This window comes from Gallinula chloropus (assembly GCF_964237585.1).
Source record: "Gallinula chloropus genome assembly, chromosome: 2".
NCBI lineage: Eukaryota > Metazoa > Chordata > Aves > Gruiformes > Rallidae > Gallinula > Gallinula chloropus.
In genome coordinates, this window is record NC_140086.1 from 24,653,538 (window position 1) to 24,679,860 (window position 26,323).

At 38.7% G+C, this 26,323-nt stretch overlaps 1 protein-coding gene across 1 annotated transcript in view; it reads right to left on the reverse strand.

The window, feature by feature from the left end:
- MATN2 (matrilin 2) overlaps window positions 1-26,323 on the reverse strand; it is a gene marked incomplete at both ends in the record, with an annotated part of 62,331 nt that overhangs the window by 15,432 nt on the left and 20,576 nt on the right. The window contains 12 exons of the mRNA XM_084260742.1: window positions 56-178; window positions 272-394; window positions 2,181-2,303; window positions 2,752-2,874; window positions 2,963-3,085; window positions 3,470-3,592; window positions 3,748-3,870; window positions 5,345-5,467; window positions 7,563-7,685; window positions 11,507-11,629; window positions 18,184-18,306; window positions 23,990-24,112. Of these exons, the coding sequence (XP_084116868.1) occupies window positions 56-178; window positions 272-394; window positions 2,181-2,303; window positions 2,752-2,874; window positions 2,963-3,085; window positions 3,470-3,592; window positions 3,748-3,870; window positions 5,345-5,467; window positions 7,563-7,685; window positions 11,507-11,629; window positions 18,184-18,306; window positions 23,990-24,112 (1,476 nt within the window). The remainder of the gene's footprint in view (window positions 1-55; window positions 179-271; window positions 395-2,180; window positions 2,304-2,751; window positions 2,875-2,962; window positions 3,086-3,469; window positions 3,593-3,747; window positions 3,871-5,344; window positions 5,468-7,562; window positions 7,686-11,506; window positions 11,630-18,183; window positions 18,307-23,989; window positions 24,113-26,323) is intronic.

Here is a 26,323-nt window from a genome sequence, read left to right on the forward strand (position 1 = left end):
TCAGAAGACTCAATTTTATGTGTAATTCATCAAATCAAGTTCTCACACTACTTACTTCTGCAGGTTTTCCCATCTTCTCTCAGCAGGAATCCATCACGGCATTTGCAGATATAGGAATCGCCAGTATTAACACAAACATGTTCGCAGCCATGGCTGACTGATTTGCAGAGATCTTTATCTGAAAACAGATGACAGCTCTAGCTCATTAATGCATTTCTATACAAGCATGAGCTGCAGATAAAGATATGCTGATAAATACCAGACTACTTACTTCTGCATGTTTTTCTGTCTGCTCTTAGCAGGAATCCCTCCTGACACTTACAAACAAATGAGTCACCAGTGTTAACACAAGCATGTTCACAGCCATGGTTGACTGATTTGCAAATATCCTTGCCTGGGAACAGTTAGAGAATATTTAATGTGGTTTGATAGTTAAACATTGGTTTATATATTTTTTAATAAATCCATCCATTTTTTTAATACATCCCATAAGCAAAGAAAGATGGAAGCCCGCAAACTGAAAGCAAATCTCTGGTTAGTTAAATGACAGAAAGTTAGCTTACACTGAGCATAAGTTCTTCTACCATCTCAGCAGACCTGCAGGGTTTGGATGGCCTCTCACTAACAATAAACCATTTCAGGATTAATCTGACTAGATGAAGGAGGAAGACTTTACATTTACAGCAATACAAGTGAGAGGAGGGAGTAAGTTTAGTACAGTCATTTAGCACAAATTCATGCTGGTAAAAACAAAATTAAGAAAAACACCACAGGACATGAATCAATGTCAAAAGTCTTCAAAAATGAACCTCAGAAGAACAGGAGCTACTAAGAGAGTAAATAAAATCTAACTGCTATTGGTGAAAATTGATGGGGAGATTTATATGGCTGCAGAGTTGAAACAAGTTTGTTAAAACCTCTTCAAGAAGGACAGATGGAGAGGAAGGACAGGATGAAGTGGAGCCATCTATCAGTATTCCTTGTTTCTTTTTCGCTGTAACACAAAATAAAATACTCCCAATTGCCAATGGGGAACTACCTTTTTTACTAGATACCCCTCCAAAAACCGTGGTCCCATAATGTAAAAAGAATGCCAGAGTAGTTAAAAAAGCTACCTCATTAGAAATTGAAATTGAAAACAGCTATAAGATTTGAATAAGGATTGAAAGGACCATTCACAGAATTTATGGACATGAAAATATTAGGGATCTGTAGTCAATGAAAAAGATAAAAATCTAGGGGATTCATGGCAAAGAAAATCAAGGATAGTATAAGTTATTTAAAGATAATTAGAAACAAAAAGGTTTCTAACAATGTTCTGTTAATTAATAAATAGAAATGGTATAATTGCCAGTCTTAATGGAGAAATTGTAAATGTGAGAAAATCAAATGGCTTGCTTTCTAAGAATTTGCCTTGCTCCTCTAACACTTAACACTTTTATGAGCAACTGAAAATACAAAATAATCACTGACAAAGTTTGTAGTTTACTCCAATTTTGAGAGAATGGCAAATAAAAAAAATAGATCAGCTGCTGATGTAAGGAGACATGAATCTTTTTGCCAGCTGGGTAACAACAAAGTATATGTATGTTAAAATAGCCAGAACTAAGCTTATAAAAACATAGATTAAAAAAATAAAGGCAAAAGATAAAAAAAAAGATAGGTAGATTCAAGCAAGAATTAGATGGGTTACAGCTCCTGTGTCCTGAACGCTTCTAAGAAAAAACTTGGTACAACTGAGGTGTCCCTGGCAAGGATGCTGATAAATAGCAGTGAAGAGACTTATGAAAAGATTGAAAATCATAAAGAGCCTGAATGAGTTTCATCTACTTATCATTTACAAAAGGACATGCTAAGAGGTTAAGGAACACATGATCTGCATGAATATACACAGAACACAGTGGCAATTAGAACTTCAACCCATCAAAATGAAATGCAGCAACATCCTATGCTCAATATTAAAACTTGACATAGTCAATCTAGAAATGAACTTCACATTTTAAAAGCTACATTTGAACCTTAAAATTGGCTAATTTTTTGAAATACATCTTTAATTCAAACAATAATTAATTTATAGAACTCTAAAAATCTCTAGAGATCATTCTGACCACTATGAATCAGTGAATAATCTCCTAATGAAAGGAAAATGAAATTTCTTCTTTTATTCACAAGCTACTTACTGCGGCATGTTTTCCCATCTTGCCTCAGCACAAATCCATCATGGCACTGACAGGTGTATGAATCATCGTTACTGACACAAACATGTTCACAGCCATGATTGACTGATTTGCAGATGTCCTTATCTAGGAATAATTTAGATTTCATTTACCACAGTCTGATCACAGAATCACAAAATAGAATCATAGAATGGTCTGGGTTGCAAGGGACCCCAAGGATCACACAGTTCCAACCCTCCTGGCACAGGCAGGGCCACCAACCTCCAGGCCTGGATCTACACAAAGTTGCCCAAGGCTCCATCCAACTTGGCCTTGAACATTCCCAGGTATGAGGCAGCTGCCAACTCTCTGGGCAGCCCATTCCACCACCTTACCACTTTCCCTCCTTTAGCTTCAAAGGAATGAGAACATTTCCAAAACTTTAGAGACTAAATGCAATAAGCTCATAGTAAATAAAGATTTTATTGTCCTTTCTGTCAGGTAAAATCCCCTGAAAGAAGACCCACCTCTACCACAGTATGTATCTTCAGTAGACCTCCAAGTGCAAAAAATACAGCAACACCAAATAACTTACTTTTACACGTTTTCTCATCTTCCCTCAATACAAAACCCTCATAGCACTGGCAAATGTATGAATTATCAGTATTCACACAAACATGCTCACAGCCATGGTCAACAGAATTGCAAACATCTTTATCTGGAAAAAAAAAAGGTTGCCAGCATTTGAAACATGTCTACAAATACAGAGATTATAAAGGAAATCCATCAAAGGTATGGATACTTACTTCTACATGTTCTTCCATCTTCCCTTAGTGCAAATCCCTCATAACACTGGCAGATGTATGACTCATCAGCATTAACACAAACATGTTCACAGCCATGGTCAACTGAACCACAAATGTCTTTATCTGGGAACAGTTCAAGGAGTTTAGTTAAAGCACATGCACAGCGTATGTATCATGCAGGAAGTAACAGCTTTTATTGGTCTGCTGATAGCATTGGAAGAAATGGGCAAAAATTTAGGCAGCAAACAGTACTAAGTCTTGGTACCTAAAAAATTGTGGGTCTTTTTTTGTCTCCAGTTATATCAGTTTGACTATTAAAATATGCTATTTATGTCCACAGAATCTCTTACAAGCTTCTGCCAGGTGTGACAGCACTACTGTATTTTAACAGTAAACTATGAAAATGGTATTTGTTAGACTGCTTCCACAAATGGTATTTTGTTAGAATGCTTCCACAAATCTATATACTGTCACTAAAAGTCTACCAGTAATTATCAGAGTACTTACTTCTGCATGTTTTCCCATCTTCCCTCAGCAGGAAACCCTCACGACACTTGCAAACATACGAGTCATCTTTGTCAACACAAATATGCTCACAGCCGTGGCTCACTGATTTGCAGATGTCCCGTCCTGGGAATGATTGACATAAAGATAGGTTTTGAATGAAAACATGCTTTAAAATGTAGAACTCAAAAGGGTGTTTTTTTCCAGTAAGAAGGGACAGATTCCTTTCCTTCCTTGCCTGATGCACATGCAAAAATACTCAACAGATCCTGGTCACTCACTTCTGCACGTCTTGCCATCTTCTCTCAGTATGAATCCCTCACGACACTTGCAGACGTAGGAACTGTCAGCACTAACACAAATATGCTCACAGCCATGGTTGACTGATTTGCAGACATTTTTGCCTGGGAATAATTCAACAGATAAAAAATCATGTTGGTTAAGGCAAGATGTTCAAAGTCTTACAGTTCCCAGTCACTGAATGTTCTCGTTCTTGACATTATATTATTGGACTCAATCCTGCAAATGATGTATAGCCATAAGGAAGAGTGCACTGTTCCAGTTCCAGAGTTTGTGGAATTTCACGTCCCTCGCATGCAGATTAGTGACCCACAGGGATTTCCAAAGGAACCTAAGTCCCACATCCACATGTCAAATAAACGTTCTGGTATGAAATGGATCGTTCTGGCATCATCTTTTCAGATTCAGTAAACCTGCTTAAACTTGACATAATTATGTCAATTATTCCCCCCCCCCACTTAAGTTCGGAAGGTGTTTGTCCTTTTTTGAAAAGTAGGTTTGCAAAAGCTCGATGTATGTAAGGGTAACGACAAAGGGAGTTCATATGATTCTGCTGTGAAATTCTGGAAAATTGTCAGCTATTTCATTGTCAGGCAAGCAGATTTCCAGTGTTACAATTCGTATTTCAAAATAAAAATACTAATTAATCAATGTTATATAAAGTCACATTTTTTTTCCCTTTCTTCCCCACGCCATTTATTTTCCTGCAAGGGCTTCTGCACAGACAGAAATTTTCATTTGCTTTTATCTTTTTGCAAGATTAGAGTGTCAGTACTTTTTGAGACAAGTAAAATCAGTCTCTGTTTGCAAGGACAAACAAAGTTAGATGTTATTGTGATATAAAAACAGATAATAAGGAACTTTTCATTTGTCATGGTAGTATTTGGACGACTTTTAACTTTTTCTGTAAATGCTTTTTAAAAGCAGATGCTGGATTATGGTTCTAGAACAATTCATGCCTGTGTGTTTTTCAGAGATTTATTCATGATTCTTTGACCAGCTGGTGATCAAATATATAAAACTGGAGAAAAATTTTCAGTATTTTTTTTGTATCTGCCGCTCATCATAACTTCATTAACGTATTCACATATGTAATGCAATTATGGTGTCTCTTTTGCAATCATCCTTATCCTGTGCTGGACAAATAAATGAACTTTTTCATTGATAATGCTGCAGACCTATTCACGCTATGTAGGACTACAGAAAATTCATATATTTTTGCCTTGATTTGAAAAAGAAAATTACAGTTGTCCCACATAAGGATGTAAGTTGGATTAAAATAGTTTAGGATTCAAAACAGTCCAGTTTCAGGGCTACTTTTCAAATGGCACAGACATTGAGGGTGTGATTCAGGTGCCTGTTAGTATGTATCCAATGCCGCTTAGACACCCTAGAGTATCCACAATATTGATGTATTCCCAGAAAATATGACACCAAAGGGAAAAATGAACTTTTGGAGTTCTTGAGCATTTGAAATCAGGCTAGATGGTAATGTACAGGCAAGCAAATGCTACCTTACATATTTCTCCTACACCTGCAATAAAAATGTAACTCTTGAGTCGCCAAACAAAGCCTTACGTTTGCATGTTTTGCCATCACTGCGCAGCCTGTATCCTTCAAAGCACTGACACGTGTAGGACCTGTCACCATTTACACACACGTGTTCACAGCCATGGTCACTCAGAGCACAGTAGTCAACTCCTGCAGGAGCAATTCAAGTTATGAAAAAAAAAGTTAGCAAATCAATGATTTTTCATGTCTAGAATTTCTGTGGCATATAAGCAAGTAAATATTAAAACCACTGAACTGCTTAAACAGCATTCTCGTTGCTTACCTGATAGTACACATATAACTTCATAAAATGCAAGAGGGCCTCGTGCTGTACTTTCCACTGGCTGCTTCAAGCAGAGTTGAGAAATCATACATAGCTCAACAGAGCCCATGTCTCAGTACTTACAAGTTGAATTTAAAAAACCTCAACAAACCCAAAACGCTTTAGCAATGGTTTTATATCAGATAGTGGCAAAGCCCTAAAAGCTACCTTGTGAACACTGTTCTTTAAAGACAGTCTCTAACTGGCCTGACGTGAAGGTGGCAGTCCCCAAAAGTCACTTGTGCAGCTGACGGAGCTGCCATAGCAGCAAGCAGAAAGCAAAGCAGGGACCTCAGTGGGCTCTGGCTTAGCGTATTCAAGCTTTTGCAGAGAATTGCAAATGACAAGTACTGTCAAATGTGGTCCAGTTTTGGTCTCAAATTTCCTAAGCGTTTCTCCTCTGCAATACGCAGGACCCCTGGGCTCCTGCAGGCAGCACTTGCTCCTGTCCATTTGCCACACACACACAGTATCACTCATTTTTTTGCAATTAGTTGGAAAAGTAGAAATCTGTTACCATTCAAGTGTTCCCACAGCTGTCCTAACATACTTGTGCCTGTGGATATGACACCAGAACTGTCATTCCCAGGTGTTTTCCCATTAGGTACAGTATATGTTAAATGCTAATCCCTTCAACTCAGTTGCTCATTCAGGAAATCCCAAAGTGCCAAAACTCCTTTAATGAGAGCCTAAAAATGTCCTTGAAGTTTCTACACTCATCTGGAGCTCAGGAATAGGACAAATATCTTTGCTAAATATATATAAGGAGATGGGCATGCTAGCAAGAAGAGGGGCTGTTCAAAAGAGCTTAGTTCATTGCACAGAGGGATTCCAGAAGCCACAGCACTGTTTTGATATTGCTGATATGTCTCTACATACAGCCTGGGGGGAAATAAGTGAGAGCAAAAAACACACCTCTTTTTTCTACAAAGAAAAGGGGATTTGCCATTTGCAAGTTGATAAAATTCCCTAGTTTGGATGCTTCTTTTAGATAAATGGTTAGATAAATTGTTTCTAGTAGACACTACCCCTGTTACATGCACACTAGTTCTGCTTCTGTGTTACTGTTCGCCCTTTCTAGAGGGCTGCAGTGGCAGACAGGAGCAAAGTCTGTCAAGGTATTGGATGGGGCAAAATGGGTTAGTATGGAGGCAAATAAAGGTTAAAGACAAATTGCCTTTGCTGATTTGCCTCACTTTCCCCTAGATCCTTTTTGTGCCTGAGCACTTGCAGTTTGACTTCTGCTGAAACTGTGCTGCCTGAGTGCAAGAAAAGGGGCAAACTCTGGAGCTGCTTCAACACTCAACAAACCTGAAAAATAATGACCTCCAAAATCTGTAGAAAAAGTGGCCTCACATCAAAGAGGTCCAGGAAAAGTCAGCAGGCAAATGCAATCACACTTATCTTTTCCTGGCCTTCTCTATTTATTATCTATCCAGTGAAGAAGCCAACTTGGTTATTTGCAAAACTGCAGCGATTCTCAATGATCATGAGATTTTTAAAGGTGGAGAGCTGTCAGGACAACTTTTGTTCACTTATTAAGGGTTCCCATGCAAAATGTAAAGCTCAGGTGGGGACTCTCACTCTTCCTCCTGCCCCAGGGAAGCTGATGCAGCTTGTCTGGGGGACATGCCTGTTGCAATGACCTGTCAGACACGTTTGTCATGTGACTGAAAAACTGTCCTCAACACCTGGGGATGAACAGATCTTCCAAACTTTCCTGAAAATGTGAGGATTTACAATCATCTTGACTAGCTTCCTCCCCTATGTCCTTTTTCTCTCTGCCTCTGCTTCCAATTCACTATTAAGGTATTAGGGAAATGCAGTCTCTAAGAATACATTGAAGGGTTGTCCTCTTCCCTGTATGAAAACAGAAACCTTTCCCAAGTGAGCTGAGATCAAGAAGATTCTCGTAAGACTTACGTGTGCAGGTTTTTAGGTCCTCATTGATGACAAATCCTTCAGAGCACTGACAGACATAGGAATCATCAGTATTTAGACACAGCTGCTCACAGCCATGATTGCTTTCAGCACAGTGGTCCACTCCTATTGATTTGTGTTAATAACAGAAGAAATCACATTGGAGCATGAGATACCTACACGAACTAGTTAGCACACGCCTTTGCAAAGCGAGGGAAAAAGATCAGTACAGCTTCTTATCCATGTGGTATCCCCACCTATTTGATTAACCTGAGTTAATTAACAACACCTAAGTGAAGTGAATACAACAACTCCTCTTGGCAGATAGAAAACTTGATGAAATGCACATCTCCCTTGCCAAAAACCACAACTGGAAAATAATGCATAGTGCAATGAAAGGAGAATGTTGATGTCCCACCTGGTCTTGCCCGCAGAATCACGCTTCTTTCTTTAAAAAGAAGACTCTCTCTTTTGTTTACCATGAAATTTTCTCAGAAAGAATGAGTATTAGCAACTCTTGAAATAGAAATCACAGCTTTCAGATTATTTTGCAAACCAAAAATTCTTTTTCAACAGGATGAGATACTACCAATTTAAAACTTTAATTTGCCAACAGGTTCAAGCAGTTAAAGCCTGAGGGTGGGGTGGGACAGGACAGATACAAGTTATGAGATTGTCTTAATATGTTCCTTGTCTTTGATTTTCCTATTCCTATTGCAAGTAAGATAAAATGGAATATTTTTTGAATTCTTGTATGCAACTGGTTGTGTGAAAGATGAACAGGGGGGCAGGCAGGAGAAAGATGTTTGAATTTGGTTTAAAATCTATATTGTCTCATAGGATGGAAAGCAAAGCGGCAGGGTGAGATGCGTGGACTATAACTCTGCTCAGTATAGCAAAAGCACATTACACTGAACTTCCTCGTAGTATTTTATTGTCAACTTGTTAATGGCTATTTTTAGTTATATAGGACCAAATTGCTTTAGCTTAACTTGATCAAAAGTAGTGGAGTTGCCTCACAACCAGTCTCATATGTCCCTATTTGCAAATCATTTACAGATGTGAACAGGCATGTCTGCAGCTATTTGCTTATATTAAAAAATTCTGTACTTAATGCAAAATTACTTAGTTCTAAATATTGCTGTTTATTAGTTTATTTATCTAAGCAACGACTTTACAGTAATTGGTCCAGATTTACCATTATGCATCAACAGAGATAACCTTGGCTTGAACAAATGAGGCTGAGGTGTCAGCTTTGACCAGCTGAAGTAAGTTCCAGCTGGAACATTCTCCTTTTCCAAGAGTTTACATCATCATGAAGAGGCTTGTGTAACTTCTCAGAGCACACAAAAAATGTGGAAAAAGAAAGAAAGAAAGAAAGAAAAAACTCCAGTATTCTCTGTGAAAAACTGCATCTGTTTGGCACTGTCTTTTACAATACAAACACCCACATTAACATGATTTTTAACATTTAAATACTTTAGGTTCTCATGCAGAATCTTTTAACATACTCTTTCAAAGAGTGGAGTAATCACAAAGCTGGTAATTACCAAGTTTAGAAATGAATATACCTAAATATGGTCATCCCATATGCTTCATTACACATGTAAAAAAAAAGGAAGAACGATAAGGGACGGGGGAAGGATCAGTACTTTTATAAACAATTAATGTCTTGGAATATACTAATTTTTAGATAATCAACTTGTGATAGCCTAAAACCACAATTGCTAAAAAGTTCTGAGCTCTTGCAACACATCCAAGTTTCTTTAAATATAGCTTTATCACAAATAGTCTACACAAAAATAAGTACTCCCTGGCCCTGCAACTTTTTTTAATTTCAGTGACTGACTGTTCCTTTGGAAAAACACATCGTAAGTACATCAGGGGAAAAATGCTGCCAATATTCTAGATGATGTGCAAAGTCTCTGCACTAGAAGGATCTTCTGAAAACTGTGTGACGTCAAGTGGGCAACGTCGTTGAGGTTTTCTCCTGCCAACACTGATTTTGTTTAGTAACATTCTTACGAGATGAGGATATTTTATTGCACAGATAACTGAAAGTATAAACACATAGAAGGGGGAAGTCTCTATGTATCTCTGCATATCAGCACAGTTTATACAGCACATGGCAATCAGCTGCAGTTTATATAGCACATGGCTGTGATACTGATGTTCAACAGGAAGCACTGCCTTTGTGTCAGACACCTTGGCTGAATGCATTTTCCCCATTATTTGGATTGGAGCAGACGATGCTTTAGTTCTGTACTGGATCAAGGATCTTGCTGTAGCATTACATCACTAGGCCTGGCTCGTGGTGGGCTTTACAGTAACAGAGGTTTGTGTAGCTCAGAGAGATCTCAAAAGGGACCAGGGAGCATCTTCTCATTCGGTTCACACCTCGCCCCGCTGCAGGAACTAGTCGCTGCAGTTCACACGGCGCACGCGCTTCTGCACGTGCTGCCATCGGCCACTGGGTGTATCCAGGGTGACACTGGCACCCAAATGACTCTTCCTTCCTAACACATTTGCGTTAACAGTCACGCTGACCTAAAGCACAGAAGTTTACTGCTGTGGAGAGAAAAAGAGTGAAGAATTCAAGGCAGCCAAGAGGGTTCCAGAAGTAAATGGCTTACTTTTCTTACACAATAGTGGATTCTGTGCTTTGGACATCTCTTAAAGCTCACAGCGAGCTGAGAATCCGAGAGTGGATTGTAAATACCTGGCTACACAAGGCTTCATTTTGACTACACCTGTTCCTGTAGTCAGGTGCTGGTCACCAATGATGCATTCTCACAAATTTATAAAGAGGACATATAGTCAGATGTTCCTCTTTATTTTACAACGGGTCTTGTTATAGCAAGTTTTGGAATAGGAGCTTAATCCAGGAAATGTCACCAGGTTTAGAGCCAAATCCAAAGCCCCCTATGGTTAAGAAAAAAATACCCCAAACAGGAATCACAATCTGTATTTAATTCACAATTACATCCTTGGCAATAAATATTCCACACAGTGCTGCTCTTTTGCTCCTATACTCACCAAGGCACATCCATTCCATAAAACCCTGAATGTATTAAAATACCATATAAATAATACAAACCAGAACAGCATGGATTGCTGTAAAAATGGAAGTGTTTAGGCAAAGATGCTTCATGAGAACCTATCTTTAAGACTGAAAGAAAACACAGTTCTAAACCCAGATAAATTTTATGAGCATCTAAAAGTATAATTATACAGCTCCAGGCAAGCTTCCTATTCGTAAAATCTCAGCAGTAAAATTCTCCCCACCAAGAACTAAGACACCGGATCAGACTAGTTTATTTTGTTATGTTTTTCTTAAACTTAAACAACATTACATCGAAAATCTCCTGTGATTCCAGGCCCCAGCTCAACAACAGCTGTAACATGAAGGTCTTTTAAAAGCAAATAAGTATGTATGATTGGTTGAGAACCCTGACACTGCTGAGGCCATGTTTACAATTTTTTTAGGAAACTGTGGGGTTCTGTGTGTGACTGTAAGTTGATTTTAATACCTACATTAACTATCCAATATTTACCCAAGCTAATGAAATACATCTGTCCTTGGCTAAACCAACTGGGCAAAGCAAGGTGTTTTTTTTCTTTTTTTAAAGCTCTTTGTGTCACTACAACACAAGGTCAGAAAGTTTCAAATAAGCAATCAACTTACTGGTTTTGAGCCACTCTGGTTCCTACAGTACTCCTCAGGTTTCCATGAATCTCTTCAGAAAATGTCTAATATACAATCTCATCTATTAAACAGCAAACAGTGTCCAGCATGACTGGCTCAGTTAAAATTCAAGTCTATAAAGAAATGTTTGTTTCAACTCTAATTATAGAAAAAACTTTCACTCTCTCAGAAAGGAAACCATTCACAGCAGGTTTAAGAAATAAAAGCAGATGAACTTTATCATGTCTAAAGGATTACTCACTTTTGCATGTTTTCTTATCTGGATTAAGTCTAAAGCCTTCTTGGCATCGACAAAAATACGAATCCTCTGTATTAACACATTCCTGTTCACAGCCATGGTCCTGAAGAGCACAATAGTTTGGTCCTAAATGAGAAAAAGATTGTCAGTGTGGAATGTAATTCCTCAGAAATAAGCTAGTTAAAAACCAATTACTTTGCTTTCTTTAGTGTTTTTTTTTTCTTTCTAGGCACCATTCAATCTTTTTATCAGATTGTTTCAAATTATGAAAATAAAACGTCCCCTTTTCCCAAGTGTCTGCTATACATAGGTATACCTGACATATACTTCAATGAATCCTTTGAGAACACATGTAGTCCATGCAGTGCAGAAGTTAGAATCTTAAGTATGTCTTAACGTTTTGCAGCTAAGTCCTACACATTGCCTCATCTAATTTGCAGCTTTATTTTGCTAGTTAGATATGATTTTAACAAGCACACAAACACACTTTTGAAAGCTGTTAATTAGTTCAAAGCAGGTCATCAGAAACATAGGGGTTTTAACAGTTCTGTGTGTTTGCTACATAGTACTGCCATTTAAAATGGTCATGAGAGGGAAGATGGGTAAATTCTAGAAATGGTTTCTACTTCTGTATAAAGTAGCTTAAAAAGGAAAGTAATTTTGCGGTAAGCATTGGGATATTTATCCCATAGTGTTTACCACTACTGATGAAGTCAAAGAACCTGACATTCACTTAAATGTAGTGTCTGACCATCACTTAGTTTTCTGTCAATTTATATTAGTGGAAGAATGGTCTTAGCCCCTCAGCACTGTTAAAAATGGTTAAGTCCCATTTTTAAAGACATTCAGGCACTTTCGAACACCTCGTTACACAACCTAAAAAACAACATTCAGAGGTTAATTAGTATTTCCAGATACAATTATCTTCCTGAAGCAGGAACTGATCTTTCCTTGTATGCATGGTAGGCTAATGCAAATGAGCCTTTCTACATGATGAAAACCCTGAACAGTAATAAGCCAACTACAATTTCAGGACAAAGCAGAATGCGACATTTGTAAGCAAACCTGAGGGGTATTTTATAATTTATGAAGTCCTCTTCATATATTCATAGAACATTTAATTTACCAGCAGTTTATATGACAGCACACACACACGTACACAACACAGGGATATCTCACCTGTTCACTAAAAAAATAATTAGAAAATATGGTTTGTTCAAGAGTGCACTGAAAAGGCAGAAACTATAAAGCCACCTGTGAGCACCAAAGAAATATAGCTGTATGCCCTCTGGACCTACTCAGTGCTGGGTTACATTTATCTGCTCAAATCCTTGTTAATTCAAGCACGCAGGACAGATTTTTCTGAGTAACCGATTCTGAAAATGACAAGAACTAAAGACTGGGGCCTTCCCTAAAGGTTAACACTTAAGGCTCAGTTCCCCTAAGTACAAGCAGAAACCACCATCTGTCCTCTTGAGAGGAGCAACAAGAGTGGCAAAAGTCCCCCTAATAGTTAATTGAGCAGCTAGGAATTGCTTCTACCTGCCTCACTGATCACCTGAATGTCCTGCTCTCTTCTTCTGCCACATGAGCACTCTGCTGGTGTTGGCAGGATTGCCCTCATGAGCTTTGTTCCCTGTGTTTCATTCTGAAGAAGTTTGGAGTAACTCCTGGAGAAAACATCTGTCAGATAAGCATGACCGTACTGATAACATTTACATTTCCAAGCCTTTCTTTGTAGCCACAAGCATGAAAGCTGGAAAGCCAAGATTCTGAGATAATCACAAGATCTTGCTGATGCTGGCATGGGTGTGAGTTCTGGCTAGTTGGCTATTGTCCCTGAGATTCAGTATGTAAGACAAATATGTAGAAATTTATATTAAAGGTTTTAAATTTACAAACATTTTAAATCCAGTGATATGAAGTTTGTTTCTTCGTGTTGTTTATGCTGACTGAAAGGCAGCATGACTCACAACATGTGGGAGCTAGGGGACACTTTTGCCCTGAAGAGCTCTCATGCTGTCTTTACTTTTGCAGCTTGAGAACTACACAGTTCTTTCATTCATACTTTATTTTATTAGCAAAGCTCAGTAGATACTAATTGTAAGGAAAAGTCGCTTAGTAGGTTTTATTTATGCTTAGATTGAGGACATTCTTGAAAGAGAATAATTTGATGCAGTATTTGATGATTCCTCTTTGACTACTCTCTGAATCAATCCCAACAGCTTACCATGTCGAGTCACTTCCATTTTTTCCCTAACTGTGATGTGATGGAATTTTCTCCTTTAATTTTTAACTAATTTAAAGCACTTACAACCAAACAGAATGGAGTTAACGTAGCAGAGGTGCACCGAGCTGTGAGAAGCCTTGTCTGTGGCCTCTGCCCTTGGCTTGGACGCGGCATTTAATGTCATGCTCTCATCCTTGTTCTTGTCTGAGCTGTGTTATAGGTACACCTTTATCTAGCCTTGTATTTTGCTGATCTTGACCTGCAATCTGGCTGACTTGTTTTCTGGATTGACCTTAGATCTCTTTTGACACTATGGACTTGTCTGGTAATCTATTGGCTGAGCCGGGTTATAGGACCTCTTTTATTCTTTTTCTTTGGCTTCTGTGGGACCAAAGGCCTTGTCAGAGAGACTGGTGACCCTGCTTGCCTTGTAGCCATTCTTGGCTGCCAGCTTGCTTTCCCTTGTGGAGCAGTGTACTTTTGTGTTATATGTTAAAGATCTCCACTCTGCATATATTCAACATGAAACCACAAATGTGCCTGCTTAGAGTTTCTAGTCAAGATCACAGTGCAAATGACATCAGGAACATGGTGGTAGAGTCTGTTACCCCACATAAGGAGTCTGTTACCCCACATAACCAAAAGGATGTAGTGAGTAAGGCTTTCTACAAACAGATAGCAGAAATCTCTAACTCATGGGCTTTTGTTCATGTTGGAAATTTCAAACAGCCAAACAGCTACTGGGAGGGTAGTTCATCACTGTGCAGGCAACTCAGGAGGTTTCTGTACAGACTTGGTGATGGCTCCCTAACACAAAATCTTGAGAGGTGATGTTCTTGACTTGCTACTGTGACCATGAGATGACTGAGTTGCCAATTCAGAAGGCTGGGAGGGGAAATGGCGGAATTCGGACTCTGTATTTTACAAGCTCAGATTTCAGCTTATTCAGGGAATTGTAAGAAGAATCCCCTGGGAAAGAGCCAGGAAGAGAAAGGATGCCCAGGAGAGGTAGATGATTTTTAAAGAAAACTTGCTAAGAGCTTAGGAACAAATGATGCCATTGCACTGGAAAATCTGCTTAGAAGATCAAAAAGCTTCTCAGTGAAGTAAAACACAAAGAGGGAAAACAGTGGAGGGGAAAAAAAGGACCAAGAAAAAAGGAGGAGTGTAAAAGCATTGCTTAGGTACTTTGGGACAAAACCAAAGCTCAGCTGGATGTCTTACTACTGAGGTACAGTAAGGGTAATAAAAAGGGAGTCTACAAATATACTGGTGTCAAAAAGAAAGTCAACGAAAACACGGGTCTTTTTGCTGGGGGAACAACCTAGTGACGAACAATACAGAAAAAAATAATACCCTTTCTTACTCCTGACTCTCACAGACAAAGCCTGCTCTTAGATTTCCTTCTTTTGGGAAGGTCTTCTTTTGCAGTTTTGGGAAGGAGATGGGCTAGCAACATTGGTTTAAGACTACTTAGAGAAACTGGATATACACAGATGGGATGACTGGTGTTCACCTGTGGGTGCTGCAAGAACTAGGTGATGTGACACCACTGTCTCTAATGTATAAAAGACAAGAAGAAAGACCAAGAGAATCAAACAGCATAATTTCAGTCCCATGATCATGGGGCACATACTCTCAGAATCAATTTCCAAGGACAAGAAAATTATCAGGAATAGTCCACATGGATTTACCAAGGGCAAACCATGCCTGGCCAACCCATTCACCTTCATTACTGAAGTGATTGCATCTGTGGACAAGGGAAGATGATGGGTGTAATACACCTTGGTGCTAGTAAAGCTCTTGATGCTGCCTCCCACAGAATGCTCATTTGGAAGCCAGGGAAGTATAGGTTGGAATAAAGAACTGTTAGATGGGGTAAAATTTGCCAGGCCACCAGCCTCGAAGGATACTTATCAATGTCTTCATGTCTGGCTGGTTGCTGATAATGACCAGAGTACCACAGGGGACAGTACTGGGTGGTCACACTGATAAACATCTTTATCACTGACATAGATGACAGAAAGCACACCCTCAGCAAATCTAAATTAGGAACAGTGACTGAAAACAAATTGCAGAACTTCAGTTCAGTGGAACCTTAATAATAAACTTGATGATTGAACTAGAAGATGTCTTATGAAGTTCAGCAAGAAGACTTTGTCAGCAGCACGGCCAGTGGGATCGAGTGCACCCTCAGCAAGTTTGCCGACAACACCAAGTATAAGGGGCAGTTGACATACATCCAGAGGGACTTTGATAGGTGGGCCTGTGTAAATGGCATGGAGTTCAAAAAGGTCAAGTGGGAGGTCCTGCATATGGGTTGGCACAATCCCAAGCACAACTACAGTCTGGAAGCAGAATGGATTGAGAGCAGCTCTAAGAACTTGTAGGTGTTGACTGATGTAATGCTCAATATGAGCTGGCATTGTGCACTTGCAACCCAAAAAGCCTACTGTAACCTGGGCTGCACCAAAACCAGTGTGACCAGCAGGTCAAGGGAGGTGACTCACCCTCTACCCTGGTCTTATGAGACACATCCCCCCCAGAGTACTGCATCCAGTTCGGGGGTTCCCAGTGCAAGAAAGCCATGGAGCTGTTGCAGCAAGTCCAGAGGAGGGCCATGAAGGTGTCCACAGGGCTGGTGCAGGTTGCCAAGAGAATTGTGGACTCTCCACTGGGGCTTTCTGAGACTCAATTAGACAAAACCATGGCTGACTCAATCCAGTTTGTGGCAGTTCCACTTTGAAGAGGAGGCTAGAGTAGTTGACTTCCAGAGATCCTGTCCAACCAGAATGCGAATTTCATATTTCCAACAGAAGGACAGCAACACATGGTCAGACTGACAGTCTATACAGCCCCATGTACTGTCTCAAGCAGTAGATACCTAAGTCAAGAGGATAGAGACAGGACCAGTCTGAAGTACTACTTTCCCAGAACACTCTCTCAGCTTCCAGTGTTCTGTGGATCATCAATGTTAAACATGTTAAAATAATTCATACAGTCAGACCATAAGCTAAAATCCAGTCAAGACATACAAAATGTTTATTCATTTTGAGGTCTTTCTTCAGTTTAAACTGGAGGAGAAAACACTACTGAAAATCCACATTCATAAATTGAAGGTAATTCAAAAATATATGGATGTGTAGGTCTATGTGGAATAGAATTTATCCAGCCTTTAGCTGACAGACACTTGACAAATGGATGACTTCATAAAATTAACAAGCAACATGAACAGTACAAACTATACTCTGGCCCTTGGGGAGGCAGGAAATTCACCTCCCCTGACTCTGATCACCTAAAAATTAGGTGTCTAGTCAGGCAAGCCATCCAGGCTCCTTGCATAGTTAAACAAAACATAGGAACTTCCATAAATTTGTGTCAGAGCTGTGAGCAATCACCTTGTAGAAGTGTATTTCTCTTTCCCTTGATTGAAAGGTCAGATGTACAGCCTGGATTAATTTTTTTTTCCCTAAAAAGACTGCAATGCCCCCAAGGCTGTAAAAAGCAGAGAAATGCAGTGCTATACTGATACATTTTTCTGAGAAATAATGTTTGAAAACATTATTCAATAATAGCTAAATTCACCACTGGCATCAGCAGTTCCAGTCACCTAAAATTAATGGAGTTTGTTTATGGACATAATAGTAACATTTCTTTATCAAGGCCTGTATTTATGAAGAAAGGTAACTGGGAAGTTACATTTTTGTTTTCCCTGCACACTTCCTGAAAGTGAGTTATGACATGAAACACTGTGGAGGTTTTAGCTTGTTTTCCTAATTACTAGAAACCTTGGCAAGAATACTTCCTGGTCTGTCAGCTCCCCTCTACTTTACTTCCACTCCTAACTCTGGTAATGTTTGAGCTTGTTAGTCTGGATTCAATCAGATTTGACAAATAACAAACAAGCAAAGCCATGTAGTTATAACCTGGTGGGAATATGGAAGCTTGGTAGAAGACACTGATGTTGCCAGAGCTTTGGCACACTATCAAAGAACTCACTCTTGAGAAAATTCCACAGGAAAATGGGTTGAAATGTTTCCTCTGATTGTGGAACTACTCTATTTAATTTTAGCTTGTCTTACAAAGCAAGCTGATTATAAATTGTCTTGTACAGAATTGTTTGTTTAGCCAGCTAGGGATATGATATTCTAACTGAAAAATCTGGATAATCAAAGAGACAAGGCTCTGGGCATCTGTTATTGAAAAGGAACCTGCTTTCATCTTCAAAGCTTCCTGTTCAGAGGAAGGACCCATATCCTTGGCTGGTCACCCCAAAAGCCAATCTACCCCCCAAAAAGCTTGCATTGCTTTCAAGACCTTTGGCTTCCAGAGCACTCCAACATTTTCTATACCTGACACATTATTCAGTGTTCCCAGGACCAGCAGGAGTATTACTGCTGAGAACTGGAAAAGTACAAACTGTTCATAATTAAACCTTATCACCACTTACTTCTGCAAGTTCTTTTGTCTGGATTTAAAATGAACCCTGGGTGGCATCGACAGTAATAGGAGTCCTCAGTGTTAACACATTCATGTTGGCAACCTTGGTTATCCAAAGCACAGTAATCTACAACTGAAAAAGAACAAGCCCAACATTTACAATTAGAAAAACATTAGAACTATTATTCATAGAGATTATGGTACTAGTTACGCACAGTAGCTACATCAAAAAGGAAAAGCTGGTAAAATTTATGTCCTAAAGTCTTTCTGCAAAAAGTAGTGTACTTTTAATACCAATTGGTAAATCAGATTTGATATGAGTCCCAGACAGTATCTCCTACCCTTTGAACATTTGTCAGCTCTGGGATTGTCAGGAACCTTCTCAACATGTTTTCTCAGATCTGGAGACCGTGCCTTAGTCAGTAACTCCGTCCAGATGTTCATATTGTAGACCAGGGCGTAGCAAAGTCTGTTTGATTTAGTTCTGTCTTCTGTCTCTCTAGTCCCAGTCCTAGAATTGCTCTACTTTTCCTTAGTTACCTCCCAGCTGTGAGAGTTCTCAAGAACTGTTCCCATAGCCTGAGTATATAGGAGACCCATGACAATACCTCTACACCAAGGACTGTCATAGTACATTTATTCCCTCTAATGTGCTCCAGATTCATACTGTATAAAGCAGCTGCAGCTGTGAAGTCTGAGAGCTTCAAGTTGACATTCACCACTGATATTTTGCTTATATAATGTCTTTTGTATGAGAGAAATAAAATATCATAGGTAGTCCAGTCATTTATTTTGTAAGTCTGGTCATTTATTATACAAACCTATTTTAGAAGATAGATTGCCAGAAGGTAACAGGGTACTACTTCAGAGTTTACTCAGTCAAGCCCATTCAAAAGTGCTACAGTGGTTAAATGATTTATATATATATATATAATCTGTTTGCAGGTTAAGCTATTTCTTAAAAAAAAGTCTTAGAAGAAATTAAAGGTAAGTCACAAAGCAGGTGCTCTGACCCCAAAGAGCTGCCAGGCCCACATTAGGCAAGTTTACCTGATTCTTTCTGCAGAAGACAGTAATGTGCTCAGCTTCACACAGACATTTAACAAGACAGGCTCCCCTTCTTTGCCAACTGAGTAATTTTTTCATAACTTTATACTGCTGAGCCTCCCAAATTGCTTTAAGAGGCAATAATTTGTTTTAATGAAATCAGGTCCTTCATCAATATCCCTGCCTTTGCAAGTCATGTGTACACTCAGGTTTGGTAAGATATTTGGTCAAGGCTATCCAGACAGGAAAGCAGATCCATTTAGTTTGAAAGAGCTTCTTTTAACCCTTCAGAATATTTTTGTTGAATCAAGTCAAATGAGACTATTTATTGGCTACTATGTGAGACCGTTTTCCTGGCAAGCGCCTTCCTGTTTCCAGACTGAATGGCTTCACATTAAAACATATTTACTGAATATATGTTTCAAGGATATAATGTGTCATACAATTAGTCAGCTTTCCTCTTAAATTAATTCTAACCACATGCACATTTTCAAGTGTTTTAAAAGACACATCAAGAAGTAAGTAGGCCAGAGAATATATATATATTTATATCTAGCATCAGACCTGGAAAACAGCCCATATGGATTGCTCCATAAGGACAGCTAGTCCAACTGATGGTCCAGTCTGACCAATACAGGGCAGACCAAAAGTTAAAACTTCTAAAGAAATGCTTCCTAATGTTCAGGCTGAGCCTCTCCTGGTGCATCTTTGAACCATTCCCACAAATCCTGTCATTGGATACCAGGGAGAAGAGATCAGTTCCTCAGGAAGCTGTAGGGAGCAATGAGATCACCCCTCAGTCTCTTTCAAACTAGACAAACTCAGAGTCCTTAGCCTCTTCTTGTAGGACATGCCTTCCAGTCTTTTCACCAGCTTTGTTGTTTGAGAGACAAACAGGTCTTAGAATGCTTCATTATCACCATCTGAGCATCTGACCCTAAACACTTGAAGATGACAACTGAGCATCTGACCCTAAACACTTGAAGATGACAACTGTGCCTTCCTATGGCTATGCAGCTGCCAGCACGCTCTGGACAGAAAGGAAAAAAAAAAGTCCAATTATATTTATATTAAATAAATATAATAATATTTTCCAGGCTTGCTTTTTTTCCTTTTATAGCCTTCTTGGAACTTCTTACTTGCAAAGGTAGGTCTATTGCCCTGTAAGAATAATGAGCATATCAATGTAAATAGTGCCTTTCCACTAACACTGTTAAGAAGTGAGAACATGGTCTTGACAGTTGCTTTTGGTGGTAAGTATTACTCCATTTTTTCATCATATTGGTATACAAATTTCCCTAATTCCAGTCAGGCTTATCCTTGCAGAGTGGCACTAGTAGTTGACCTACAAATTAAGTTTTAGCTTTGTGTTTCATACTTTTGGTCATACTTGCTTAGAAGGGAGACTTGTCAACAGCATTCCAGTCAGCAAGCAGGTAAGCTGTCCATGGAGTTAAATCTTCCTGAAAAGACTGAGAAAAACTGTAAATCTGTATTTCTTACATTGAAGTACTGTGAGCCTGTAGTCGGTATGCAAAAACCCCACAGTTTTTAGGAGGGCAAATCAGAATAGTATTTTCTTATTTTTAGGTTTTATTATTGTTATATTATTATTTTTTATTTTTAAATTTTTATTTTCTATTTCTGTACTGAGATACACACTAGAATGTGAACACTGCTTTTAATGTTAGACCATGCCTGTTTCAATGAGGAACTTTTCCAAAGCATGAATTAATGACCTTTTTGATGAGCAAACAATGAATTCAATTGTCATCTCCCCATGTTTGTTCCACCCTGTTTTTCTTGCTTGGAATTAGTTGCTAAGTGATGAGGGCCATCTTTTACTTCCAGTTACTGGTTCTCTGCCCTCTCTGAACTAGGGACAGCACAGGTCACCTTTCTCCTGTATTGTTGTTTTAGTCCTATATTATTCAGGCTTAGGAGAACGACCCAAGTTAAGAAGAAAAGGGTAGGAAAAAAAAGGGACAGAATAAGTAAAGGAATAAGGAGGATGAAAAAGAATGTGGGAGGAAGAGTAGAGCAGACTCGTGGAAGCCTTTTAAGAACCTACAAAGCAGCCAAAAAAATCTAGTGGTGCTAGGACTGCAGAGAGGTGCCAGCAGCCAAACCACTGCCAGGAGAAGAGGTCCCAGGCCCAACAGCTGTGGGCAATACAGAGACAGTCTAGTACCAGTGCCAGGAAAGAGAGGACAGCATGTCCCGAATGCCAAGAGAAGGTGGAGAGACTGACTATTTAGCAGCACGATGGAGAAAGAATGGCTTGTTACCACTGAACTTTGGCTGTCAGGACTTTGTTCATGTGAAAGGAGGGCAGTTAACATGGAAAGCTGTTTAAAAAGGCAAAGTGATAGTGGTCTCACAGCCATACTTATCACTTGAGCAGACAGTTTCAAATAATGTTTAGTCTACAAATTTGTTCATAAACTGTGTTGTAAACACTTCCAGCGGTTGCCCATTCAGTGATCACTTTGAATGGATACCTTGTGAGCTGCTGGTTGTGAGATTTTATTTAATTACTGCCATTCAGGTAACTGGATGACACGTGTCTATAAAGTATTGCCTTTGATCCTTATCCAGAGAAATTAGCCCACCAATTAAGAGAACATAAACCTGCCTGTGAAATGAGCTTTCTGCACTTTCACATTTACTTCTGCTGGAGTTAAAATTTTAGAAGTCTTAGATATCTTCAAGAGAAATCTTCGGCTCTTTGGGAGAACTGCAATGTGTATGCTGTACTGAAATTCTCTCTTCATTCTCTGGATGCCAAGGGGAGAGTAACCATAATGAAGTCGCTGCTTTTTACAAAACTGTTGTTTTACTCAGTGGTCTCTGGTATATGAGTACATCACGATGTTGCTTCTGATCCCACACATTTGATAACAAATCATTCTCAGAAAGGAATGGTTAACTAGTTTAAGAGTAATGACAACTGAGACTTAAACTACTAATTCAATACTATAAAGTTTCCTTCTCAAGATTTTCCAGTAAGGATGATTATTCATTGGTGATCACATCTGCAAAAGCTGTACATTCTTGGTAGTAGCACATTCTTCAAAAATCCCAAGTTGTTCAAATATGAAAAGCCAAATTCTGGAGACTGACAGCTAATAGGATTTGCAGAAAATTAGCATAAACCCCAGAAATTACCCAGACAATCTTTTCCTGTTCGGGAAACGTAGAGAGGGTAAGTTCTGGATGGGTAAAACATAATATACATCAAACTGTTCATGTGCAACACTAAATAATGACAAAGTTAAATGGTCAAATAAATGCAGAAGAAAATAGAAAAACATAAGTGTTAATAATGTGCTTTAAAATCACAATTAATACTTGTAATTATTGCAGGGGTATGAATAGCATAAGTTCATGGTTTAGGGGTTCTTTTTGCTAATTAGATATAAATGAAAAGAAGTCAAGTGGAGAGGAAAGGCAGCTGTAAAATTGGGGATGAAAGAACCTAACAACAGAAGTCACAGGATTTTTTGTCACAGGATACAGTGAAATCGATGGCAAAGAAATAAGTGTTTTATCCTAACACAGGCAAACATCATGAGGATTAGCTAAGGTTATTGGATGAACTTCTGTGGAGTGTTAGATGTAGAAATTTGGCCTAGGACATCTAAGAGACCTTCTTGCCTAAACAGCCATTATTTGCTGCATTTTCCAAACAATCCAGCTTCAGAAAGCAGGTTCTTAAAATGGTACATTAGTCACTAAATTATGCTGAGGATAAATTATACTGAGAAGCTTAAACACTCCTCTACTGACATTATGAAACTACAAGTAAGGGAAACATTTCTGAAGAGTAACTACAGAGTGAATATTCTTCAAAACTGCATTAAGTTACCCTAGGTCTAAAAAACCCTCAAAACCTCACTTGTGGGTCCCACGTGAAACTACACGCAGAAAGTTCAGTTTCATAAACTGTCATCAATTTTGCATCTCAAAATCAGATTATCCTGCAAGGTAATAGCTCTGTCAAGGTAATAAGAGACAGATTATATGAGGTTAGAGTTGCTTAAATTGACAAGGAGTAAGCTGTTGGACAAAAGCACTGTGGTGGTCTGTGGCAGATTTGGGTCCAATGACTCCCTTGGATTCAGTTCCATGGGATTTCAGCACGTATTTGAAATTAAGCATCCATTCAGGTGTTTGTCTGAAGAGAATACCTAACAAATAAGGAGATTTTTTTAAAGGATTCACAAGGTTGGGTTTTTTTTGACGTAGATACCAAATGATTATATTTTTCCAGTGTAGCATGGAATGAAAAGTTTACAGGAAGGCTAATAGACTAGTAAAAAAGATCACCCTATAAGTATTTACTGTGTATAAATAGGGAAGAAGAGTGAGATATTCATACTGTAGTAGAGGGGGAAGTATGTTTTGTGTTAAAAAATTATTACACAGTGTTTCCACACTCGCTCTTTTGACTTGTAATTATTAGACCTGATGTTTGGTTCTTTATTGCCCATAACAAAAATTAAAGGCACATGGTGGATGGGGCCTTAAGAGGGACTAAACTTTCCTCAAAGTCATCTTCCCCAAGAGTTCAAAATCTCTCCTGGTACAATCATAAAAGCAAGTAAGAAATGACAAGAAATTGAGAAATTGTCCACTTTCAAGTTTTCCCATTTATAACTTCCTCTCTGAAAAAGAGATACCAAATTTGTCTGGCTCTTTTTGTTTTTTAATGGCCAATATATCATGCCAGTACATTGCTGACCACCTACATGGATACTCATACTCACCAACACAGTTCTTTCCGTCCGCATCCAGCTCATACCCTTCATAACACTGACAGACGTAAGACCCAGGGGTGTTCACACAAATCTGCTCACAGTCGTGTTTCTCCACAGCACAAAGGTCTTGAGCTAGAAAATGTAATTGCACAAATATGAACTTCTTTGACCTTCTATAGTGCATGGGGTAGGTTATAGATAAATAAATTTCAGGAAGCTATGGACAGCTCTTCAGAGAGAAGCTTATTTTAATGCAGATCATGCCAATGTTGTCAAACAGTGAAACCTTTTGCCAGCAACAACAATCTCTCAAAGCTGAGGAGCTCATTCCTTCATCTGAAGGGGCGACTATTGATGAGCCAATGGTAACTAGTAGAGTTGCTTGACCGTATCCTTGCCTAAGAAGTTTCAAGGGCATCCTTCAGGTTTTTGGAAAAAAAAAAACTTTTTTGGGGGAGGCTGGGTATTTCTTTTTTTTTCCTTTTCTGTGTTACCCTCACAGATAAATGATGAAGAGGTTGGAAAAGGAAAGAAAACACACCACCAAAAGATTTGACGATACTTAATTTCTGAGTTTAATAATTTTTCACTTTTGTGCTAAATACCATAGCAAAAGATCTCATTAGAAAAATTGAGTTTAGCAACTCGCCAAATGAAGCACATTAGGGTTTCTTTTCAACAGACTAAAGCTTTCTGAGAACCCCAAGTTTTTCAAGTGAAACTTCTGGAAAACAGAGTCCTTTTTGTTGCTCAGGATCAGGCCCAAAGACTGTTCAACACATTCACAGCTACAAAAAACCCAAAGCTTTTGGAACATGTTTGAGAAAACTAGCCAAGTAAATACGAATCTTCTTTTATAGCTGTCTGCTTCATATCAAGCAGTGTGATGAACAGCATAAACAGTCATTTAAGTCTCTTATTCTAGTATAAACACCCACAAATAGATAATTTACCAGCCTCTTTCAGCTACATTTCCTTTTTTGTACTGTTTTGTATATTAATGTAAGATTTGAACATCTCTGGAGAAGAATGGAAGAGATTAAGTTAAACAAACACATACAGTGGAATGAGCAAAGAATAGCCATTATTTGGCACAACCACTCTTCTATAGAAAAGTCAGACTACTGTACATGAAAGGAGTGTCCTTTCCAGGGATGCAAAGCCAACTAAATGAAAAAAGTGTAAGGATATTTCAAATTAAATAAAAGAGCTTCCCCCCCCCCCCCCAGTTTATTTTCTGGAAGATAACTGAGTTGGTTTGTTTGGGTTTTGTTGGGATTTTTTTTATTTATTTCATGTGGAAAGCAACAAATCACACATCTGGCAGATTTTCTTCCTTCAATGCAAGGAAGCACTTTTTTAGAAATAATGTTATAATGAAATGTATCAAGGAACAAAATCATCACTTACTCAAAAGAGAAATGCACCCTTTTCTGGCCTGAGGCAAAGTAGTCAATTCAGTGCTGATTGAAGCCATTTGTTAAGGGCTTTTAAGAACTGAATACTGATATGTTGTATTCTCACAACATATTAGAAAAAAGAGTGTAACTTTGGGTACATATTATTCCTCTCTTCTACGCTGTCTAATTTGGAAAGTGCTATATCTATATATATATCTGTAAGGAAATTGTTCATGAAAGAGCTGACAAATACACCCAAAACTTAGATAAATACATCTGGTTTACATTGATTGTGTATTGCACTAAACATAAACATGATGAAGATTTATTTCACTTAGAGGTCAAGTGAGGAACATGTTGTCTATGTGCACTTGCAGACAATCAGCAGCTGATGAAGGTAACTAAAATGGTCACAGAGCTTGGGGTTTCCTATCACCATGCCTCCCCTTACCTCCAGAAATAAGCTGTCCAGTTTGTCCATGCTTGGTCCCCTTTCCTTATGAATTCTGTTACTTCTCTGGGGGGTTTTTAGATGTAACAGCCTGACTTTGTCTGTACTGATACCATGTCATCTCCCTCCTTCACCAGTGATGTGCACCATCCTAGCATGTTTAAGACCAGTATGATGTCTCTTAATATTAGATTTCCAGTGTTAATTGCAAAAATTAGTTTACAGTTTAGTGATGTAGAAAAAAGTCCATTAGAAGTAGGCTACAAAGACACTGAATGACTCATTTCCCTTTTGTATTTAGCAAATGGCAACCTAGTATTATCTGATTGATGATCAAAGCAAGTACACAGTCACTCAAATCATGTGTGACAGGTAAGCAGGGGAAACTAACAAAAGAATGAGTCATAGCTAAAGAAATAAAAAGTAAAGCACTATAGCAATGGGCATCAAAAATGGCAGAGGGGGAACACATTGAGGGTTACTTTGCATGGG